The sequence below is a fragment of the Prionailurus viverrinus genome, chromosome F1 (genome assembly GCF_022837055.1).
Source record: "Prionailurus viverrinus isolate Anna chromosome F1, UM_Priviv_1.0, whole genome shotgun sequence".
NCBI lineage: Eukaryota > Metazoa > Chordata > Mammalia > Carnivora > Felidae > Prionailurus > Prionailurus viverrinus.
Genome location: NC_062577.1, coordinates 33,914,583 through 33,938,189, shown reverse-complemented (window position 1 = coordinate 33,938,189; position 23,607 = coordinate 33,914,583). Strand labels below are relative to the sequence as shown.

General features: G+C 38.4%; 1 protein-coding gene across 1 annotated transcript in view; it reads right to left on the bottom strand.

Annotated features, from left to right (window-relative positions):
- The window catches only part of CRB1 (crumbs cell polarity complex component 1), a 208,625-nt gene that overhangs the window by 133,389 nt on the left and 51,629 nt on the right, over window positions 1-23,607 (bottom strand). Inside the window, exon 2 of the mRNA XM_047840392.1 lies at window positions 10,832-11,413. Within this exon, the coding sequence (XP_047696348.1) occupies window positions 10,832-11,413 (582 nt within the window). The remainder of the gene's footprint in view (window positions 1-10,831; window positions 11,414-23,607) is intronic.

Below are 23,607 nucleotides of genomic sequence, written 5' to 3'. Positions count from 1 at the left end.
AGCCTCTCCTGAACCTGGTCCTGGTCGGGTTCTGACCAGGGCTGGACGGGATTCCTGCTTGCTCCAGACAGCTGAAGTGGACCAATGTGCCCGATTAGCTCTCTGGCACCAAAGCCCCAGCAGCCAGGCCTATCCAGGTAGTAGGACCTCCTAGTATCTCTTGCTGGAGGACCAAGTATTAGTGCAATGAGGTGCACTAGCACTAGCTTCTATTACAGCTATAGATTTACGCTACATTTATGTCTCTTGTTGGAGGACCCACAAGCCAGCCTACCCCGCCTGGTCCTGGCAAGGCAGTCAAACTCCCCCAGATCTGCCTTCAGGGGGAACAGTCATCATTAGGTTGTTTAGGACGCGGAATTAGGCAGATGCCTATTTCCTACAAGAACCCGCTCTGGTGACCTGGCCTCTCCATACCCAGGATGGCTTTCAGATCCCTGACGTCCCTGAACCGCACCCTTGGCAAGCCCAGTACATACCCTTTCAGCAAGTCTTGAACAGCCAGGACCCTCCAGGCCTGTGCAGCTAGGGCCTGGCGCCAACCACCTGCACATCCCCGGGAGGCAGAGTTGCCCAAACCCTGTGAGTCACTCTGAGGCGGGGAGCTGCATATTGGCGACAGTCCTCATTGGGACGTGATAGGGACCCAGGCCTTTCCAAGAACCAGGGATCCCAGACGTCTTTCATCCCAGGGTATACTGGTGCCACTAAGCACAGCTTCAGAGCTCGTGACATAACTGGCTTTCGGATGTCAGGGTTCTTTCTGAAGGTGCAGGCTTGAACACTGGCAGGTGCCTGGCTTTCCCCCAAGATCCCAAGGTAGGGGACTCGGCCTCTCCTGATCCGGGTCCTGGCCCGGAACGGAAACCGGGATGGGCGGGATTCCCGCTTGCCCAGAGCGCGGAGCAGGTCCCGCATGCGCAGTTGACTCTCCTCCGGAGACCCTAGCGGCCACACCGGCAGCTCTCGCTTCCGGGGTCTCCTTTGGGGGGGATCCCCAGGCCTGCGCGCCTTGCCCGGCAAGGCAGTGGGGTCCCCCCATGTCTGCCTTTGGGGAAATAGGGCACCACTGTGGATGGCGGGGCTTGCAACTGGGCAGTTGCCTTGTGTCTCCGCGACCCTCGAACTCTCCCGTCTGTGGGCGCTGGTAATGGCAAGACACCCTGGTGCACAGTATGTAGTGTTTCTTTATGAATTAGTTTTATTAACTTGCCGTTAGAGACCTGGAAATCAGTCTCTTCCGTTCCTACGGGCTTTACTTTCCCAGAGAGACCTCCCTGGAATAACCTCTGCCTTCAATCTTGACTTGTTTTTTGCTGCTTTTCTTAATTCCTGTCTTATTTGTCCTCTTGTCTGCTTCTATCAGCCGTGCAAGTTGAAGAATGTTCTTGGCACCATTTTAGCATTCCAATCTTTCTAGAAAAATCTTAGAGGCTAGAAGTAGTTCTAGGACTAGAAAGACTGGCTCTTGTTTGTCAGCCCTAAGAGCAGACAGTGGGGAGTGCATTCTTGTGCTTTTTGGTAGCAGTGATAATTTCAGGGGTATGGTTGTCTGCGGAAATACTCTGCTTCCCCACGCCTGCTGCTTCTCCCAGCACTAACTCACCCTTCCTTCTTCTCCACACATTTTTTTTTCTAAATCCACCTGGATGCTCTTCCTCCCACTTTACTCCTATCATAAATCTCAGAACATGTCAAAAGACATCATTTTATTTTAAAACACATCCCTGGGGTGCCTGGATGGCTCAGTCGGTTGGGTATCCTACTTAGAGTCTCGCGGTTCATGAGTTGGAGCCCCATATGGGTGAACTTGAGCCCTGCCCAGGATTCTCTCGGTCTCCCTCTCTCTCTGCCCCTCATGTGATTCTCTCTCTTCCTACCCCTCGCTCACTCACGCGCGCGCTCTCTCTCTCAAAAGTAAATAAATAAATAAAATATATTCCTAGTTAATATGCATGACTTCCTCAATAGTAGCCTATATTTAATATGTATGTATCTGTGTATTTTTAGTATGTAACATTGGTAAGATATATATAAAGCTTAATTCGGAGTAACTCATTTCAAAGTCTCCAAGATGCTATGTTTGAAAAACACTCTACTTTTATAAATGGTTTCTATCTTGCTTAATTTTGAAGTTCCTTGGGATCATAATAGGAAAATCGTAATAGTTGCATTTTGTGCTAACCATGCCAATGTTCTACATTTCACACTTCTGTCATTATAATGTTTTAATCATAACAAATATCTTTCTTGTGTTTTTGTTTATTAGGATAATTGTCATTCCTGAATATTTGAGATGTTATAGTATTAATACATTCTTAACTCCTTGGTTTTATGATATGGTGGCTTCAGAAATTAAATCCTTACCTACACATATGGCAACTTTCCCATTTAAACATGTAAATAGAGCACAGAGATTATGATCTCAGTTAATCTGTTACTGAGTATGGTTCTAATATATTCCAAAAAGAAAGCAATTCAGTATAGGAAAAGGATACCTATAAAAAGTATAGGTAAAGATTGTTAAACGCTAGCATTTATACTAGTAGCAATATTTGAAGATATTAAAATAGTGACAGCCTGCATTTTCATGGCTTCATAGTTTATGGGAAAACTTTCAGTAAATCATTTCATTGCCACCGTGACCCTGAGAGTTAGTTGATATTATGCCTGTATGTTAGAGTGAGGACCCAGAAGCTCAGAACTATTTACCAATATCAAAGCACTTTCTTAGAAACCACTAGAACACATCAAAGCTGGGACTGGGAGCCCTGTCTTCTGCTCTCAAATTCCACAGCCTTTCCACTACACCCATTCTTCATATTACTACACATATTTTGGCTCATCCCCTCCTCACTCAGACCTGCACACCCACCCTGCTGATGGCTAGGAAATCACTAAGAGCAGTAGTCAGACAGAGGGGGTTTAAAATGGAGCACGCCATTCACAGCTACTCGGTAAACCACAAACCAGCCGTCAAAGCAAAGATGACAGAAGAGACATTCACCCCTCGCTAAACCCTCTGCAGTCCTTCTCCCTTGCTCTTCAGCTCGTTCTTATTCATACAATAAAAGTACTAATAAATGTAGTCAGAGGGCCGAAGTTTCAGTTGAACATCCTGAATGAAATGCATTGCTGCTCTGCTCGTAGGCCACCTTTTCTGTGAAGATTTTCCTGATCCGAAGCAGCGTCATTGGCTCCTTTCTTTGTGCTGAGTCAGCATTCAGGTCAGAGAGCGATCGTAAGTTTTGTTTGCCTGCCTTCTCCCAGGGTAAACTGTGAGTATTTCGTCAGGGATAAATTTTGTCCTCGTCATTTTTATGTCTCCGTGGTCTGGCACAATGTCCAGTGCCATGGAAGCATGTCCTGAATATTTGCTGAGTGAATAGTATTTGTTACTTTGTGCTCTCCTTCAACAAACGCTTGTCAAAGCCAGAAACTTCATTTCTTCATAAAACTGTTTCAGATGGCTCTAGTTCTGAGCAAAAGCCGGAATACGTGTGAATTTTCTTTTCTATGACACTACAGAAATGATCAGTTTCATCATTAAGAGCATATAGAAAAACAGTCATTTTCCTTTGATAACATGAAGATACAACCCATGAAATCCAAATGTTTTCTTTTGCCTGCTACCCGTTATTTGCCTTTTGGGTGTGAAAGATATTTGTTATGAATATATATATTATGTGGTGAGTAAAATGTGAGGTATTTAGATAGATGCTCACAGAAACAATATTTAAGTGTCCTTTAAACTCATGTCTTACAGCGGGGGAGCCTGGGTAGCTCAGCTGGTTAAGTGTCCGACTTCGGTTGAGGTCATGATCTCATGGTCTGTAAGTTTGAGCCCCGTGTCGGGCTCTGTGTTGACAGCTCAGAGCCTGGAGCCTGCTTTGGATTCTGTGTCTCCCTCTTTCTGCCCCTCCCTGGCTTGCTCTCTGTCTCTTTCTTTCTCTCTCAAAAATAAACATTAAAAAGATTTAAAAAAACTCATGTCTTACATATTGCATATCTTTATATAAATATGCACTGTTAATAATTATTCCCAATAAATTGACTTAAGTTCATCAAATGGTTTATTTGTTAACTTTGTAATCAGCAAAAACTTTCAATAATAATGGTAATCATAATGATAATAACAATTTTTCTCATGAAAAAGCTTATATTTTATGATACACAGTATTTTTATTTCCCCCAAATTATTTTCATCACCATTAAGTTATCTATATGAATTGTCATAGAAGGTATTAAAAAAGTATTTAATTGATCAAAAATATATTTAGAGAAGATAGAACATTAAGCCTAGATTCAAATCTCCTCATTGCCTGAAATTCAAATTGTGCTTTTGATAAATGCTACTGTAAGGGCAGGGTTAGTGCCAATGACTGTCAGAGTTAGTGACATCATACCTGTTAGTCTGTCAGAACGGATGAGGAATATTGGAGAAGGCACAGAGAAGAACATAAAATGTTATTAATAGAAGAAGGTCTGACAGGAAATTATAAATGAGTAATTTATATGTAATTCAAAGGCGTAGAATAAGTTTCAAGTGTGCCTGTGAAAGACTGTATGAAAATATGGTTGATACAAACTACTGAGGAACACTGTTGTTGGAACTATTCTGAATAGACCTGTCCTGAATAATCTAGACCTCCCACCAGAGGGCAATAGAGAGCAGGTCAGGGAAGGTATGCTCACCTTTTCTTTGCATGATCCATGATCCTTCTGTGTTCATTCCTATCTTAATTAAATGTTAAAGGGGGGAAAGGTGTTAACACTTGATACTTTTATTTTGTTCTTTCCCATGTAATAATAGTCCATTCACTTGGACTATTGTATTATTGGGCGCTCTGATTCTACCCTAACAACCCCCTTCAGTATATACTCAACATGACAAGGAGAGTGATTTTCTTAAAATGTAAGTCAAATCATTCCAGTCCTCTGCTGAAAACTATCCAACAGCTTCCCATCTTATTAAGAGCAAGAGAGAAAGTCCTTCCAGCCGCCCACAAGCCCCAATAGTCTGACCCTATTATGTCTTCTCCTTGCTCCCTCCATTCCTGTCACATCAGCTTCATTGCTGCTTCTCAGACTTTCCAGTACTCTTTACCTAAGGGCCTTCACATCTGCTGTTCCTCTGCCTGGATGCTATTCCACAAGACATTTGCTAACTCCCTTCTTTACCTATCTAGAATTTTATTCATGTGTAACCTTCTTAGTAACGCCTTCCCTGGTCATTCTACCTGAAGTTCAGTTCCTAATTCCCCTTATTTGTTTTACTTTTCTCCACTGTGCTTATCACCACCTAACCTACTATGTATTTTATTTATTACTATTTTATACGTGTCTGTCTCTTCCCTCTAATATGGAAGAGGACTTTTTCATCACCTCTTTATTCTTATATTTACAGAGCCTATAACAATGCTTGGCACGTTGCAGGAACTCAATCTATATACACACCTGAGTGTATACGGGTGTCTGTGTGTTTTTTTTTTTTTTAATTTTTTTTTAACATTTTTTTTTTCAACGTTTATTTATTTTTTTTGGGACAGAGAGAGACAGAGCATTAACGAGGGAGGGGCAGAGAGAGAGGGAGACACAGAATCGGAAACAGGCTCCAGGCTCCGAGCCATCAGCCCAGAGCCCGACGCGGGGCTCGAACTCCCGGACCGCGAGATCGTGACCTGGCTGAAGTCGGACGCTTAACCGACTGCGCCACCCAGGCGCCCCTGTCTGTGTGTTTTGACAACATTCATGGCTGGGTGAATTCAACAGATACTTATTTATTTTTTATTCTTTTAATATTTATTTATTTTTGAGAGGGAGAGAGACAGAGTGTAAGCCAGGGAGGGGCAGAGAGAGAGGGAGACACAGAATCCGAAGCAGACTCCAGGCTCTGAGCCCAAAGCAGGGCTCGAAAACATGAACTGTGAGATCATGACCTGAGCTGAAGTCAGATGCTCAACCTATAAGCCGCCCAGGCGCCCCTCAACAGATACTTATTTTTATCCATATCATCTATCCAGGACTGTTACTAGCAAAAAATGCTACACACATACACACAAACAGACACTTTCGTGTTGTCACATGAAAATCCACATAATTGTCTACATCAGTGGTTTCTCAAAGTGTGGTCCCCAAACCAGCAGAAGATCAGCATCAATATTGCATGGGAACTTGTTAAAAATGCACGGACCCCACCACAAATCTACTGAATCAGAAACAGTATTTTTAAACTTTATCTATTTATTTTTGATGGGGGTGGGCAGTGAGAGGGGCAGAGAGAAAGGGAGAGAGAATCCCAAGAAGGCTCTGCACTGTCCGCCTGGTGTGGGGCTCAATCCCAAGAACTGTGAGACCATGACCTGAGTTGAAATCAAGAGTCAGACGCTTAACTGACTGAACCACCCAGGTGCCCCAGAACCTGTATTATAATAAGCTGTCTGGGTAAGTCTGATGCATGCTAAAGTTTGAGAACCACTGATAGAAATAAGTTTATTGAGCTGGAATAGGCAATTGGACTTTTAATGCATTCTTATTTTTCATGTTAGAGATTTCAAGTTTTGCTTGGATAAAATAAGCTTGGAAATATTCTGGCTTTAATAAATGCCAAGTGAGCCGTCTTCTTAGTGAGCCCTACACCTACCTTCCCATTCATACTGCAGTCACTCTTCCTGGCCAGGTCCTAATGCCTTATCCCTGGTCTGGATGGGTTTCTAACTGAGTAGTCTCTCCATGTGCTAACTAGTCTTCTAACTAGTCTCCATACACTAACACATTTTCGTGAATATAAAATGAATTTTTCGTATGTTGTCATCCTTGAAATAAAGATGCATCTTACAATCATTAAGTAAATTTAATGGTGTTTTCTTATTTTCCAAAAGATTATTTTTGTGCCAAAGACCTATTTTTTAATGAAGGAAATAAGATATTTTCCCACACTGTTTTGCTTCATCATGCATCAGATTGGCCTGGTCCTGCCCTCTTGTAGCCCCATTTTTCTCATGCTTCAGGCACCCTAACATGAAAACTGTTCATTTGTCAATCTGCTAATTTTAAGAAAGCCCTCAGTGAAAGAACGGTACACTGCATAAACTTGAACTAAAAGCAGCTACGAGCTCATGTATTCTTTCCATTCAAAAAGTCTGCAGCTGCTTCCTTTCTGCTTAAGTTGGAGTTTTTGCTTATGCCTGGCATTTTCTCACCAGCTCTGCCTCTCTCTGAGCCTATTTCTGCAGTTCATGAATCACCACGTAGGAAGCACAGTGGCGTGCACAGAGAAGGATTCCCGCAGTGTGAACCCCCTCTCCGCGGGCTACTGCTCTTTTCCCTCTTCTCCCTCTCTCTGTCTTTTAAAATTTATTATGTTTTCTTACTTTGCTGCACTGAGGAGCACAGGCTTTTTCCTGTAAGCCAGGTTCTTTATGATCCTCTAAATTTGGATGTAGCACACGGCAGCTGGGTTATTATAGTGGTTTCCAGGATTCATTGGGAGGTCTGGGTTCAGGCAGAGCATCTATGCATCCATGCTGATTACTAATAGTCTTCTTCCCTTCCCAACTCCAGCTTTTCCCTTGGTCCTAGAGACCTTCTTTGGGTTTCTCATTAATTGGCCTTGGTCCTATAGACCTTCTTTGGGTTCCTCATTCATTACCACAAACACTGGTCGCCATGGGATAGCGCTGAAGCAAAGCAAGCCTCCTTGTGGGTCTAAATGATGGGATATTGCAAGAAAAGTTTCTAAATTAAGTTCACATAAACCAAACTCCTGGCTCCCAGCCCTACCTATACATTAGAATCGTCAATTAAATTTGACTCTCTGAAGGTGGAATCTGAGCATCTTTGTTTCAGATCTCCCTGGGTAATGGCTAATGCCTAGTCAGGGCTGGGAACCACTGATGAGCTCCGAGAATGCAGGCTATTTTACTTGTGGAGATTGGTGATCAAGACGAAAATCACACCTTTGTGTCCGAATAAGCCTAACCAGCTAATATCAGACATAATTCTTACTGCCTGATGAGTCTGTCACTTAAACTCTGCAAGCAAGTTATATTTATGTCAACAGAGCTAAAATAATAAAAGTTAGTTGATTTCTTAGAGGGCAAGAGAAGAACATAGTCAAATAGGGAACACCTCTATTATACCAGGGTTTGGACAAGGGAGGTGACCTCATTGTGGGCTTTGAGCTAACGTTATGGTGAGAAAAAGGCATTGATTTTCATGGGGCCCAGCAGGGATACGATTTATCCACGGTATAAATTAATTCGTTGTAGAGTAAAATGTCTTATAATGGAATTTTACTATATTTCCCATTTGGAATATACTCTTGACATCTTTTATGCCTAAATTTATGCCACTGAAAGGACTCATTACAATCCAATTAATTGAAATGTAAAAAATAAAAACATACCTTGTAAAACGTCATTTCTCAAGCTGTGTTTTGCCATTATGAGACTATTTAAGAACACTGTAGCTAAAATGGCTGAAACATTTCTTTGATCTCATGTCTGTTTCTTTCAGTCACCATTCGCAATATTGTACTAGCAGCAGGAAATAGAAGATACTATCTTAATTAAACCATAGTGGGTTTTAAATGTGTCCATTATAAACAAAAGCAATCCCACACCAGCCCCACAAAAGTTTATTTTTTTTAATCAAAAATTTTAAACATTGAAATTCAATTGCTGTAACTCAGTTTTAAAAAAATAGACATGATGATTTGGCATATAAATAAGGAGCTTTTCACGTATAAGTACTGTTTTATAACCCCCTTTACTGTTCCTCATAACTTTTAGCTTAGTACTGTAATTAAAGGCAATCAATAAAATAATTTTCCACTTAACACAGCATTCTACCAACACAAAGCATAGAGAAGGTAAACTCTTAATATGTTTACCTCAGTTTCATTACCACACAGGGTGTCTAGAAATATATGGAAAAATTTAGAAAATTAAAACAATTCAGTAACAGTTTATTAAGCAGCCATTATTGGCTATGCTGGGCACTTTGGGAATAGTGCCTTCTCTTAATACAATGACTGACATATAATAAATACCCAAAAAGGACTGATGAGTTAAAGCATAAACATAATACATGACTTCTGTCCTTTAGGAAGTAATACTTCAGTGGGACGAGACAAAAACACAGATCTCTGAAGAACAGGACAAAGTTCATGAATAGACGCGCAAACCACTACGGAAGTGATAAATAATTACTATTGCAGTTAAAAGTGTTATTTCAGCAGATGGTAAATCAGAAATGCTTCTTGAGTTAGGCGAGAGTTGAATGAAGTACTGAAAGTACAGAACGTCACAGAGTAGACACTGAATTGAGGGAGGGAGGGAGGGAAACCATTTGAACAGAAGATGAAGACAATTCAGGAAATGGAATGCTCTGGTTGAAGGAGGTGTGGAGATACGATTACAATGTAAGGGACAAATTGTGGAGGGTTTTTAATGAGACGTGAAAATTATTCTCGTGTGGTGGGAAGCTCTCAAGTTTCTTCAGAAGGGAATGGCACACTCAGATCTATTTTAGAAGGATGATTTCAGAGGCACTGTTCAGAACAACCTGGAGAAGGCAGAGGCCGGAAATAGAATCTAGGAGGTTGTATAGTAAGTATACACAAGATGATGAGGACATGAGCCAAGGTACTGGTAACAGAGTGGATAAGCTCAATTTGGAAGACATGTTGGATGTCCAGATAGATTTTGAATATTCGTTTTAGGTGAGGATTGAGGGAAAGGGAGCAAATTTCACGTCAGAGCAACTAGGGAAATGGCTATTTTATAAGAGATGTTTCCAGAATGTGTAATATTAGAAAAATGACGTACTGGTATACATTTTGAAGAGAAATACTTTACAAATAATTATATTGCTTAACATACATGGAAAAAGAATGACAAGAAGAAGAAGTAAGCATGAAAGCGTTGAGAGAAGGCAAGTTGAAATTCAAGTACCACGGGAGGTTATAAAAGTGGCAAGCGATAAGGGAAATGTGGCATTAAAATGTGAAAAATGTCACAACGAGGTGAGTCAGGAAGCACAGGAAAGTGGCGAGCAGAAGTCAGAATGAATGAATGGGAGAAAGCATGGATTAGTGTAGAGAATCCAGAGAGTGAAACAGTGCATCAGAGATGGTCACCATGAAGAAATACCTAAATGGGTAACTGGTTCTGGAGGATAGGGAGCAGAGAAGGTAATAAATAACATGTAACCTTTTAGTGGATGAATGGTCAACTCGTTACTCTGTACTGAAATACCACCTCAACAGAAACTTGGTGAATAGCTATGAGGTACTATTATTTACTGTTTCCAAGAAATTAAACAAGAAGTGACTTCTTTATTAATAAAATTGTGGTTTAACTCATTTACCATATTACATCAGCCTTGCCATCACTGATCTGTTGATCACACCTTAGAACCCACTAACATGTATCCATTCCATGGCCTGCTTTCCCGGTTGGCTGCAATGTCAGGCTTTGGACATTAGCTGATAGGCACACTTTAGCTAAGACAAAAGGAATCTTCTCTTGAAACTTGAAGTGCCCTGACCTGGAAAGCTAGGCCTCATAGGGCCCACTAATTCTAGACTGAACTTCAGATTTAAATAATGTAAGGGCTCTATTTAAAACGACAACAGTGACATCTGGCAAATGTTTAAGCCCAGTGGACTTTTAGTAGTCTAGGATGCTTTCTGATTCCTAGCAGCAGGAATTAACAAGACCATATTCATAAACAAGCGGCTAAGACAAAAAGTCACCTCTGCTTCTGTCATATTAAAGAAAGGGAAAGCTGATTACGTCCTCTGGTATTCAAACGTGATAGCACTTACCAGAATAATCACGGGGGCAGATACAAGTGTATCTTCCTATCTCATTGAGGCATGTAGCTTCATTCTTGCAGGGATCTGAGACACATTCATCCACTTCCAGCTCACAGTGCCTGCCCTGATATCCTGGGACACAGAAGCAGGAATAGCCATCCATTCCATCCTGGCACACGGCTCCGTTGTGGCAAGGGCTAGAAGCACACGGATCATGACCCTTTTCACAGAATCTTCCAGCATATCCTTCTGGGCAGATGCAGACGGGGTGAACAGGGTCCTGATGGCAAACACCTCCGTGTTGGCAGGAGCTTGTGCCACAGAAAACAATGGCAGTTTCACAGGTTGTCCCACTAAAACCAGGAGGACATTTGCAGAGAAAGCTCCTTTCTCCTGGGATATTCACACACGTGGCATTTCCTTGACAGGGATTGGAGAAGCATGGGTCTTTCGTGTTGTCACAGTCTTTGTCCAAATCAATCGCTGTGTCCGAACAGTGGCAACTGTTGTCCTTTGAAGTATTACTGCAGGTAGAATTGTTTCGGCAAGAACTTGCGAGGCACCTGGTGTCATTTTTATTGCCAGAGGAATCTAGAAGGAAATAAAAGATGTCAAGATGTTTACAAATAAATGGCTGAGGGTAAAAATAAAGATCTTCTTTCTGCTTCCACGCACCTCAAAGAAACTCATTAATGAAATACAGTTGGCTGCATTCTAATGATGAGTTTTAGCAAATGATGTCCAATGATGAGGTCTTTCATTAATGATGGTTTGTCATATAGTTGGTAATGAGAAACAAAAGTAGCTGGTTTCAGATTCTTTGCTTTTCCTCCACTTCCCTTTCTCGGGGCCAAGTGAGCAATGGAATGCATTGAAGCAACTGTTAAGTTGTCTCACACACACACATTTTTGAAATTCACATTCTCCCGTGGAGGATCCTGGAATATACTGGGAAATGACGTACAAAATTGTCTCTGAATATATTGCCTAACTAAAACTAATATTCAAATGAATGACTCAGTATATGACTGCTTTGTCACAGTTACCCTTTGTATTCTAAAAAGAAAAGGATAGGAAGATGAAAATACTAAAAGAGGATAGAGGGCCAACTATTTATTGAAGGCTTGCTAGGTATTTCACATATATTATTCTAACCCTCATAGCAACACAGTGTTACTATGTACAGTTTACAGATGACAGATTAAATAAATCCCTCTGCAAGGAAACAGATGTAGTCAAGTTCATGCACTTTTATTTTCCTATGGACTTGTGTTTTTATATGCGTCTCTGTTCTAGGGATACATTTTTTTGAAATTCTAATTGGAATAATAACCAACAGAAAAACAATAATTCTTTAATTTGTCGACAAACTCATTAGCTATGTATATGCATATAGGTTGTCCCCAAATATAAATATATTATGATCACAGCATAGTTATTTTCTCAGTCGTGTATACTGAGAAGCCTTATGATTTCTCAACTCAATTGTATTTTCCCATGAAACACTGTCTTGCATGTGGATTCATCTACTATATCATTCTCTTATTTTTACTTTCTTTTTCTCAGTATTGCTCACAAATATAAGAGTGGCAACAGTACAGGCTTGTAATAAAAAAAAGTTACAAAACGGGGAGTTTGCTCTTAGGATATGAGACATAAATCAACTGTTGTTGGGAGAAAATAGTGTGCAAACTTTGAGAAATATGTAATGACAAATCTTTTCCCTCTCTTCCTGCAAAAGAAGAGGTGATTCTTGTAACCTGGTGTGGCCACAAGCAGGGTGATGAGAAGATACTTAAAAGAAATGATGGACTTGTGTGTCGTACAAGAGTGAGAATATTTTCATAATTATCTTCTCTGGAGTCTTTCTGGCAGCCAACAATTTTCCTCCAGTGCCTACACATAGAAAGTTAACATATGCTTATAAGGGCACCTGGGTGGCTCAGTCAGTTGAGCGTCTGACTTCGGCTCAGGTCATGATCTCACCGTTCGTGAGTTTGAGCCCCACATTGGGCTCTGTGCAGACAGTTCAGAGCCTGGGAGCTTACTTCACATTCCGTGTCTCCCTGTCTCTCTGCCCTCCCCTGCTCGCACTCTGTCTCCCTCTCTCTCTCAAAAATAAATAAACAGTAAAGAAGAAGAAGAAGGAGAAGAAGAAGAAGAAGAGAAAGAAAGAAAGAAAGAAAGAAAGAAAGAAAGAAAGAAAGAAAGAAAGAAAGAAATTAACATATGCTTATATATTATCAGGAGGGTTGATCAGAGAGCCAACATTTTCTACTCCCTATGAGAAAACTCAACTAATCATCCTTTTACTTTAGTTTTAGTCTTTTTGTTTTTTTCAGATGCTGGCTTTCCTGTCACATCTTCAAATGTGATATCTTAGCTGCAGTGTCACTTCCTGAGAGCTTTCTCTGAACTCCTTTTCTAAATTTTGTTGTTTTATTTGCTATGTTACATATGCTGTTATTTTTTTCTGTATATGTTTGTTTTCTGTTTTCTTCATTAGAATGTTAGTTCTTTGGAGGAAAGGAGGAAACCTTGTCTGTATTTCCTGGGTCTGCAATATTACTCATCACGTAACAGGTATCCATACATATTGGAAGGAAGGGGGAACATGTCACAACCGAAACATGGAAGGGTGCTGTGAAATCATATGTGTCAGGGAAAGCATACCAGGAAAAGCCTCACTGAAGAAAGGGTACTTGAGATTTTTTTTTTTTAATGAATGCAAGGGGAGGAAAGATATTATTTGCACACAAAAGAACTAACGCATGAGGGGTATTGGCATTCTTGGCAATACTAAGAAAATTGTGAGAGGGTGTGGGGCATGAAATGGGGAGGGATATGAAGAAATATTTAATAAGTTCAAACTTTTGGAAGCATTTAAAGCTCTTGTGTCCAAGCTGAAAAAACTCAGTTGAATACTCCAGCTGTCCTCTTAACTGCACCAGCAAGGGAAGGCATTGATGAAATTTGGTTTTCCATTTATTTTTGTTTTGTTTATTTTGTTAGTGGTGATGGTGATGCTGTTAGTTGTTTCCTTCATTAATCATCAAGCATTATCACTGAAGCCATGAAATAAAGAATTAGTGTGGGAAGACAGCGAAGGAAATTGGCATTTATACCCAACGCCTTTCCCATGCAACTTTTAAAATAGATTTCTAACAATATTTGTGTAAAGAGTTTTACAGATGGAAAGCTAAGCTTTGTAAGGACTAAGTCATTTGAATGGTGTCAAAGAGAGGAAGGATTTGAATCTCTGATTTGTTTGGTTCTAAAGTCCATTTCTTTTTGCTGTATTATTTTGGAAGTTAGGATACTTACTGGGTAGGGTTTCTGGTGTAAACATGATGATATTCGCATTAAGTGTTTTATTCTGTTCCTTTCCAAAATTCATGAAAGATGTGAAGGGATAACAAATAAGCACATTGAAAAATACTCAACATTATTTGCCATCAGGGAAACAGAAATTAAAAACAGTATCACTACTTACCCACTAGAAAGAGCAAGTGACAAAAATTGGCATTACTAGGTGCTCACAGGGTGTGGAAAAAATGGAAGTCTTATTCAAGTCCTCTCTGTCTCTCTGTCTCTGTCTCTGTCTCTATCTCTCAGTAACTAATCATTCTTGCCTGTGTGTTACCAGTTATATTAGTGTTTTCAAATATTGGCCTTTGACTTTGTATAGTTTCTCCAGAAGATCTTTGTTTTCTGTCCTAGATTTCTGCTTTTACATTTTTATTTTCTTAATTCTACTAAGAATTAAGCAGTTTAGCTTGTTATTTACTTTTTCAGGCATTCTTTCTAATTTATTAATTTAAGACAAAATTTCTGTGTAAGCACCGCTTTACTGCATTTCGTGTGATTTCTTTTCAATGTTATTCAAATAAAAATATTTTCCGATTTTCATGGTGATTTCTTTCTTCTTTGAACTATGGAAAATCTGTAAAACTCAATTATATCAAATTGCTAACTGTGTTATTCAGAACTTCTATAACATTGGGGCTTTTTCTGCTTCTCTTCGTTGAGATTGATGCATTGAAATCTCTGACAGTGAATATGAATTTTTCTATTTCTCATTTTAGTTCTGACAGTTTTCACTTCTATATTCTGAAACTATATTCCTGTGTCATAGAAATTTAACATGGTTACATTGTCCTGCTGGCTTGACCCTCATAGGCATAAAATATCCTTTTTATCTTTAGTAATGCATCATACCTTAAAAGACTACTTTTACTGTTGTTGTACTGCTCTATCAGTCACATATCTCATACGTGGCTGGAGGGAATACAAAATGGCATAGCCACTTTGGAAAAAAGTTTCAAAGTGTCGTATTAATTTAAACATACACTTATTCAGGAATCCCACACCTAGATATTTCCCCCAAGAAAATGAACACATAATATACACACAAAACCTTGCTTGCAAAATTCATAGCAGCTTTATTCATAATGACTGACACTGGAAAAACCCCAAATGTTCATCAGTTGGTAAGTAAATTTTAATATATCACACATTGGACTACTACTCAGGAATAAAATGGGCAAATTACTGACCCAGTGAACAACATGGAGGAATCTCTAAAGTATTACGTTAATTAAGAGAAACCAGACACAAAGACTATCTGCTGGATGATTCAATTTTATGAGACATTTAGACATTTTAGAGAAGGCAAAGTTATAATGATGGAAAGCAGCTCAGTGGTCACCAGGGAATGGGGGTGGGTGAAGGAAACTAATTGTAAAGAGTTTCTGTGGAAACATTCTATATCATGATTGTAGTAATAGCTATTGACCATATGTGTTTGCCACTGAAATTGGGTTAATTTTATTGTATGTAAATTATACCTCAATAAATAACACATAGAAACAGTCCTAGGGGGAAAAAAAGGACAAGAAGGAATGAAATCGTCATACTCACAAGATCCAGAAGGAAGGTTGAGGGGACAGCAATAAATACACATATACATACACTCATACATATAAGTGGAAGCTCGTCTGTAGATGGATGAGTTGGAATAGACTTAGTATACCAGAATAAGCAAATCCCAGGTGAGAGAATCCCAGAAGCAAGCCAGTTGATGCTGCGGAACCCCAGAAAGTTTCAGGAATTAGGGGTTCCAGGTACTCAAGTGGTGCTGAAAATGGGAAGGTTGTTTGGAAAACTTACCAAGAGTACAGTTAGATTCCCATGTTCCATCTTTCATCCCAGGAAACTACATGACTGCCCTTCCCCCATGAAGGCGATTCAAAGCCAAAGGCACAAGTGCTGGTGATGTGGGAGTAGCTGGCTCTGGTCTGATAAACAGGGGGGAAGTGAATATCTACATACAGAATTGTGAGACCCTCCCCATCCTCATTTCTAATTCAGTTCTAAAAATGCCAGCAGCCAGATTTACTCCCTAAGCAGGAAATAATTATTTCTCTTGATGAGCCCAAAAGAAAATACTTACAGATATTGGTATTGGGTGTCCCCATTGAAATGACCCAGGCCAATCACTCTAGAATAAATTTAGTAAGCTAGAAAGTCCTGTAACATGAAATAAAAGAACTTTCCAATAGCTCTTTTTAAACAAATACATATATGAGTATATGTAAAGTGTATATATGCATATAGGGAATTGCTATCCTTTAATTATACTTTAAATGTTATTACAATTATACTTTAAATAATAATGATAAACAAACATCCTTGTATCCACTAATCAGCTTAAGAAACAGTAGTACCTCTTTATTTAATATAAACATATTTTTATGAGATTACCAGATGGAGAAAACCCTTTAAGATAAAACACTAAGAACAGAACACACACACAAAAAAATATTTTTTAAGTAACTTGGATGAGACAAAGACAGTTTAGGGAGTGGACAAAAAATTATGAAACTTTGAGGTTTAACATATTCAAAGAGTTAAGGGAGGATATTGCGGCAATGAAATAAGTATAGGAAGTTATTAAAATAAACTTCTAGATAACAAAAGAGGTCTTTACAATTAAAAATACAGTAGTAGAAATGAAAAATCCAGTTGAGTTACTTGAAAGGTAATTTTGAGGAAAATCTACCAGATGCTAGAAAAAAAATACTAACAGATTGGAAAGGGGAGGTAGAAGCAACAGGGAACCAGAGAGTGACTCAAGGAGGAGTTTCAAAATAAGAGAACAGGGGTGCCTGGGTGGCTCAGTCGGCTGAGCATCCGACTTCGGCACAGGCCATGATCTCACAGTTCGTGGGTTCGAGCTCAGAGCCTGGAGCCTGCTTCAGATTCTGTCTCCCTCTCTCTCTGCCTTCCCCTTCTTGTGCCTTATCTCTCTATCTCTCAAAAATAAACATTAAAAATATTAAAAAAGAAAAACAAAATAAGAGAAGAAAGGAAATGGGGTGGGAGGGGGAAGGAGGCAAGGAGAGGAGGGAGAAGGAATTTAAAATTATGACAGAAATACAGAAATTGTTGCCATAATTAAAAACAAGTGTATAGATTTAAAGTTTCTACTAAGTGCTGTAGGAAAATAATTTTTAAAAAATCCACAGCAAGCCTCATCATTTTTCTGAGGTGGAACAGAGAATAACTCATTTACAAAGCATCAGAAATCAGAATAACATCTGATTTATCAGCAGAAACATTGGAAGCCAGGGGATATTAGAAACATGCCTTAAAAATCCTGAAAGAAAATAATTTCAAATTAGAATTCTATGCCCAGCTAAACTGTCAATCAAATGTTAAGGGAGAAGAAAAATATTTACAGAGATTCAGAAATTCAAAATTTCACCTCACACACTCGCTTTTCAGGAAGATTCTAGAAGATAGGTTCCGTGAAAGTGGGAGTGTAAATCAAGAAAGAGACATGGAATCTAGCATACAAGCGTTCTAATAAAGAAACAGAACATTTTACTGAAAATTGCCTGCTGTACTACAGGTATGCTACCAGCGTAGAGATTAACCAGTGCTGAAAGAGAAAGCAGAGCTCCAAGAAGGAAAATGCAGAGTACCATATAGAGAAGTAATGGAAAACTAAATTCTTTTTAAAAATATTCCTAGTATTAATTCTAGGGAAAAGGTTGCACAAAATGGGAAATGAAATCATAATATACTGTGTAACTGCAGAGAGTTCTTTGTGATACCAATAATGATAATAATACATGATTTAACCAAAGCAGTGGAGCTGTGGTGTGTGTGTGTGTGTGTGTGTGTGTGTGTGTGTGTGTGTGTGGTTGAAAACTACGGGAAAATTAAATCTACTTTTAGCATAGTAGGATTCCAATAGATTATGCCAGTATCAAAAGCAAGGGAAAATCTCAGCCTAGTATTTACAAGTATATAAATAATAACCGTAAGAAAGAACTGAAAGAGTTTTAAGTAGTTGCTTCTGGAGAATGCACATTAGGAGTAAGAAGCAGGAATGGGGATGGCAAAAAGTGGACTAGTGTTTCCCTTACAATGCTTAGAGACTTTTAAAGTATTACAGAATACATTTGATAAAGATATTTTTAAAAGCAAAAATGGATATTTATAATTTGGTCTTGCACACTGACCCCCCATCGCTTTGTTCACACATACACCTTGAATTATGTTTTCAGTACTCGTTCTGGACAAGATCATCTATCAAGCACATGCTTTTCCTGGGTCTCATCCAGGATGAATGGGAATATTGGCACCGTTTGCACACTTGCTTCCTGGGTTTATGGTGTGTCCGTAGGTAAGATGCTAATGGGACCTCTTGGAAATGCCCCCTATGACCTAGGCGTTATTAACTGACACTTGAGCGGACTGTAGTAAACAAGCAAAGACAACTGCCTCTCAAAAATAAAATTATAATTTTTCAAACTTACAAAGGACTTGCAATTTACTGCCTTATTAAAAATACCTAAATAGCCAATTAAAGAAATAAAAATAAACTATGCATAGCCCAATGAAGTCATGAAGTAAGGGTTATAATTATTCCAGTTTTGTGCACCTAATTGAAAAAATCTGTCATCTATATATATTATTGTATTGTGCCTAGTATATTGTGCGAACACTTAGTCAACAATGAAGTAATTTTCGTTGTAATAATACCTTAAGAACAAAACTTATAAAAATACTTAAAACTATAATTGGAGGAGTTTAATTCCCAGGGAAATGGCCATTGAGAATTTTGTTCCCCACTTTCATATAAAATTTAAATCCAGAGCAAGAAACTACTGGATATGAAGTGCAATTGGTATTTTCAGACCAATTTAGATAGTCTGCCAAACTGTTTCCTTGCAGTAAAGTTTGCCATCTACTGGCTGTTATAAGAAATTCTAGAATTGTGGGTTTCAGACTTTTCTTTCTGTAAGCACAACAGTACTCTTTCAAGGAAAATATGAGTAATCCCAGTATACAAAATCGTAATGTGGACCAGCTCAGGTTGAAGGAGACCTTGTGGCCCAGTCACATAGCCTCCTGCCCTTTCTAAAGACAACTCCAAGGAGCCCTAGGGGCTGAGAATAGCAATTTGAAAATCTCTGTTCGGGAGAAAACAAGAAAATTTGTATGGTTACCATAATTCTTATTGTATTTGCTATTTTGGTATTGTGTATATCTATACATATATATGTGTGTATATACATATATATATATATATATATACACTCTATTATTATATATAAATTTACATGTTTATATACATATAAATATTTTTCAGAGAAGTAAAAACTAATTTGACCAGTTTCAAAGGAGATGAATGCCCAAGCATTAAATGTATTGTGTATGTGTGTGTGTATGTGTGGGTGTATTTTCTAATAATTCAATATACTTGGAAAGCAGCCATTTTGGTAAGTTAGCTTAATTATAGGGAAGAATATATTTATTCAGAACAAAGAAACACTACAAGGTGATTTCGGGGAAAAGCATTTTAGTTTCCCAGAGATTACTATAAATAATATTTGTTCCTTTCTTTTTGATGATTTTAATGCACTTACCTATGAAACAGGCAAGTGTTTCTCTAACTTAAAAATCATCATCAAGAATCTGAAATTTTTGTCGAGTGTTTGGTTTTTTTTTTGATCAATATGTTTGGCAACTTTTGTATTAGCCAACCATAGGAGATTTGTCACAAAGAGGACAGTGTAGTGGTGAGGAACAAAGTCCCTGAAGTAAAACATACCTACACTAAGTCTAGCTCACGGCCTGTTTCCTCAGCTGCAAAAAAAAAAAAAAAAAAAAAAAAAAAAAAAAAAAAAAAAAAAGGAGAAAAGAGTAAAATTTACTTCTTAAAGTTTTTGTTTTCGTGAGGATTCACTAGCTTAAATGGTTGATGGACATATCATAAGTGCTCAATAAATGTTAGCTCTTATTGTTATGTTTACAGATAGTTTTGCATTCCTAATAGAAAATTCACTAGATTAGTACAAAATATAGCAATAGCAATAACAAAAAAAAAGGCGGGGGGGAGGTGGGGAGTATCATCCACAAACATATTTTCACTGCAGGAATTTTATTTTGGAAAACAAACAAACCCAAGCATATCCTTATAGGGAGAGCTTGTCGATGAACTAATTCAACATGCCAGAGACATTTTTTCCCATAAAGTACGCAGACTTGCTTAGGATCAAATGAAGATAAACATCAGTTAGACTTAGAAAAGATCTTTTCTCCAGGGTTTGGTTTTCACAAGAAGATATTTAACATCTCCCTATATATTTTGAGTACCACAAAATTTTGGCTCAAGGAAATACCTCGCAAAGTAAGCATTGCACAAGGCTTTCCCTGTTCATAAGACCTGCTCTCCTCAGTGCCTGTTTATGCACAACAAATGCTCAATGGATATTTCTTGGGGATTAATTGTCAAAGCCAAATCCTTACCTTAAAGATTTCCCTTGCTGTGTAAACTTTGTGTATGTATATGTACACACACACACACAGAGGCATGCATGAGTAATGACTGACATTTTTTTCCTTTTTTTTAAAATTTAAATACGTTCTTATCACAACTATACTTAGTCTTTTCTTAGGATTTACTAACATAATTCTCCCCATTTGCTCTCTAACCACCTCTGTCTCTAGTTCTCATTTTTACTGATACTAACTTTAAAGTCAATGTCAGCAGAAGGGAAGGAACAATTGTTAATGCTGAAATCGAATTAAAATGGCAATTTTTAATATGCCTCATATGAGTCAGATCAAAACACTCCCCAGTGTACTTCCCAACAGTACAAAAACAGCTGCTTTCTCTCATTGCTCTGGGGCATATATTTTACTGTATTTTCCCCTGAAACTACTGAGAGATGGGCAGGGATTTGGGGAAGCAGAAGCCTGGGATGGGGAAAAGGATATGCTAGCTGTGGTACAGAATGATGTTTCGAACATACAAAGTCATAGGGTTTTTCTATTTTAATTCTGATTTTTTAAGTTTATTTATTTATTTTGAGGGAGAGAGAGAGAGAGTGAGCAGGAGGAGGGCAGGGAGAGGGAGAGAGAGGATCCCAAGCAGTCTCCGCACTGTCAGCACAGAGCCGGACATGGGGCTTGAACTCACAAACTGCAAGATCATGACCTGAGGAAAAACCAAGAGTTGGATGCCTAACTGACTGAGCCACCCAGGTGCCCCTATTTTAATTCTATTTTTAATATATGTTTAACCTGATTTCATTTAAAAATGAGACAGGAAAAGAGGAATTGTAAACATAAAATTTGATATTTCCAGCAGCAACTTCTGAGTGGTTTCTGATATTGTTCCATATAAAAGATCTTTTCCTACAGATGAATTAGTAAACATTTGGTAATGAGTTATTTTATAGTATTTTGTATTCACTTTGGATTTGCTTTTATTAAAACAACAACAAACTCGTGCCTTTACATAGGCTTTTTGTTTATATCCTCGGTATTTTTAGAAAACAGTTTTTTATATTTTATGAAGCTACCTTTCAAATGCCACAGTTGATTTCTGTAAATTGAAACACCATTGACTTAATAAAGAGGACTTAATGAAGCTGTCAAAGAAAAATTTATTCTTTGTTCAAAGTTTACTGTATCCTCAATTCCATTCAAAAATTTGACAGATTGCATGGCTCTTAAACATTTTGGTGAACCACCTAACATTTTCAACCATAGTTTAGATTTTAAACAGCAAATATTTGGGGTGTGCCAAGTTTTATTTTATTTTTTGTGTGTGTGTTATTCATTTATTCTCTAATTCTTTTTTGTTTCTTCTTTATTTTCCTAGTACCTTATTTTAAAGGAAGAAATCTGATGTTCAAAGACAAGTCTTTTCCAAAAGCTTCATCTTTCTTCCTTTTCTATTTTTCCATGAATCAAAAATTTATTTACATCCATAATGACTTGCTAAGGCAGAGGGTGTAAACGATGCTACTGGCAATAGAACAGAAATTTCCAGATATGAGAATTTCAATTTCTAAGAGGAAAGTGGCCTGTTGAATTTTCTTTAGCCAGGCTTTCTGCAGAGAACAATATTTCATTCCAGGGATGGGACCAGATCGCAGGAGAAGTGAGTGCAGGAGACATACATCTTTATTCAGGGTGTAACCAAAATGGCTTACACATGGTGGGTAGTCAATAAAACTCGTTGAATAATGAATGAGTGAGCAAGAAAACCTGAATTTTCATTTAAGCCTTGCTGTGAAGTTCTTACTTTGACCCCTTTTGATAAAATCAAGCAAATCTTTGGGTAAATCACTGGCTTTGATGTACGGTGTGATAGGATCCACGTGGAACAGCTAAAATAAGAAGTAGATGAACTCTATAAGGCCATTCCTTTGCTTTGCTTTCCTATGGCCTCAAAAACTAGGCAATCATTGTTTTATACGTGGTCTCCAACACCAAACTAAGGCCAATTTTATGTAATGTCAAGAGTATAATTTTATGGTCACATAGATAGAGGTTTAAATTTTAGTTCTGCTATTTGCCATATCTGTGGTTTTAGCAGAATCAGTGTCACTGAGCCTCAGTGTTCTCATTTCAGAAGGAGATGCATGGTGCTTAAGAGCATGAACTTTGGAGGGAGGTTTAAATCTAGGCTCTGCCACTTTCTAACTCTATGGATTTTATTAAGATACTTAACATTTCTGTGCCTTAAAAATTATAACCACCCCAAGGTTTACTCTGGAGATTAAATCAGTTAATGTACATAACATGCCTAATAGTGCTTGGCACAAAGTGCATATTAGCAGCCATTATTATTGTGATCATTATTGTTATTATAGTGAGGGGTAAAAATATATATAGCATACATAAATTTCCCTTGTAAAAACCTGCAATAAAGGAATTATTTAGTCAATATTATTTCCTTTCAATGCAAAGTCCAAAGTGTATGTAGCTTGGGACCATCCTCTTGACGAGCAAAGTACCATGTACATAGTTGGTGCTTTGTAAAAGCATGTCTAATAAAGGAATAAATCCAAGAGAAGGGAGACTATACAATATTGTAAAGACAGTCTCTAGTTTTTGTAGTTCCAGGAAGTACAAGTTTATTGTCAGCACACATTCTCTGAGAATCTTGTGTCATAATCCTGGTAGGAACCCAATATTGCCAACTATGTATTTACCACAATTAACTCACATGCAAAGGCTGAAACACGCCTTCCCTGTTCTGGTTGAGAAGACCATGGCCAAATCTCATTGGTGTCACCTGTATCTCAACAGGTTTCACCTGTATCTCAACATCCTTCACTATTATCTCCTCTACAGAGTCCATGGAACCAGTGAGAAACTTTTCCACAAAGATGTTTTAAATGCACTGTACATGACTGACATTTGACTGGGTGCTTTACATAAAACTTCTGATCATCAATATCATCACTGATGAAATC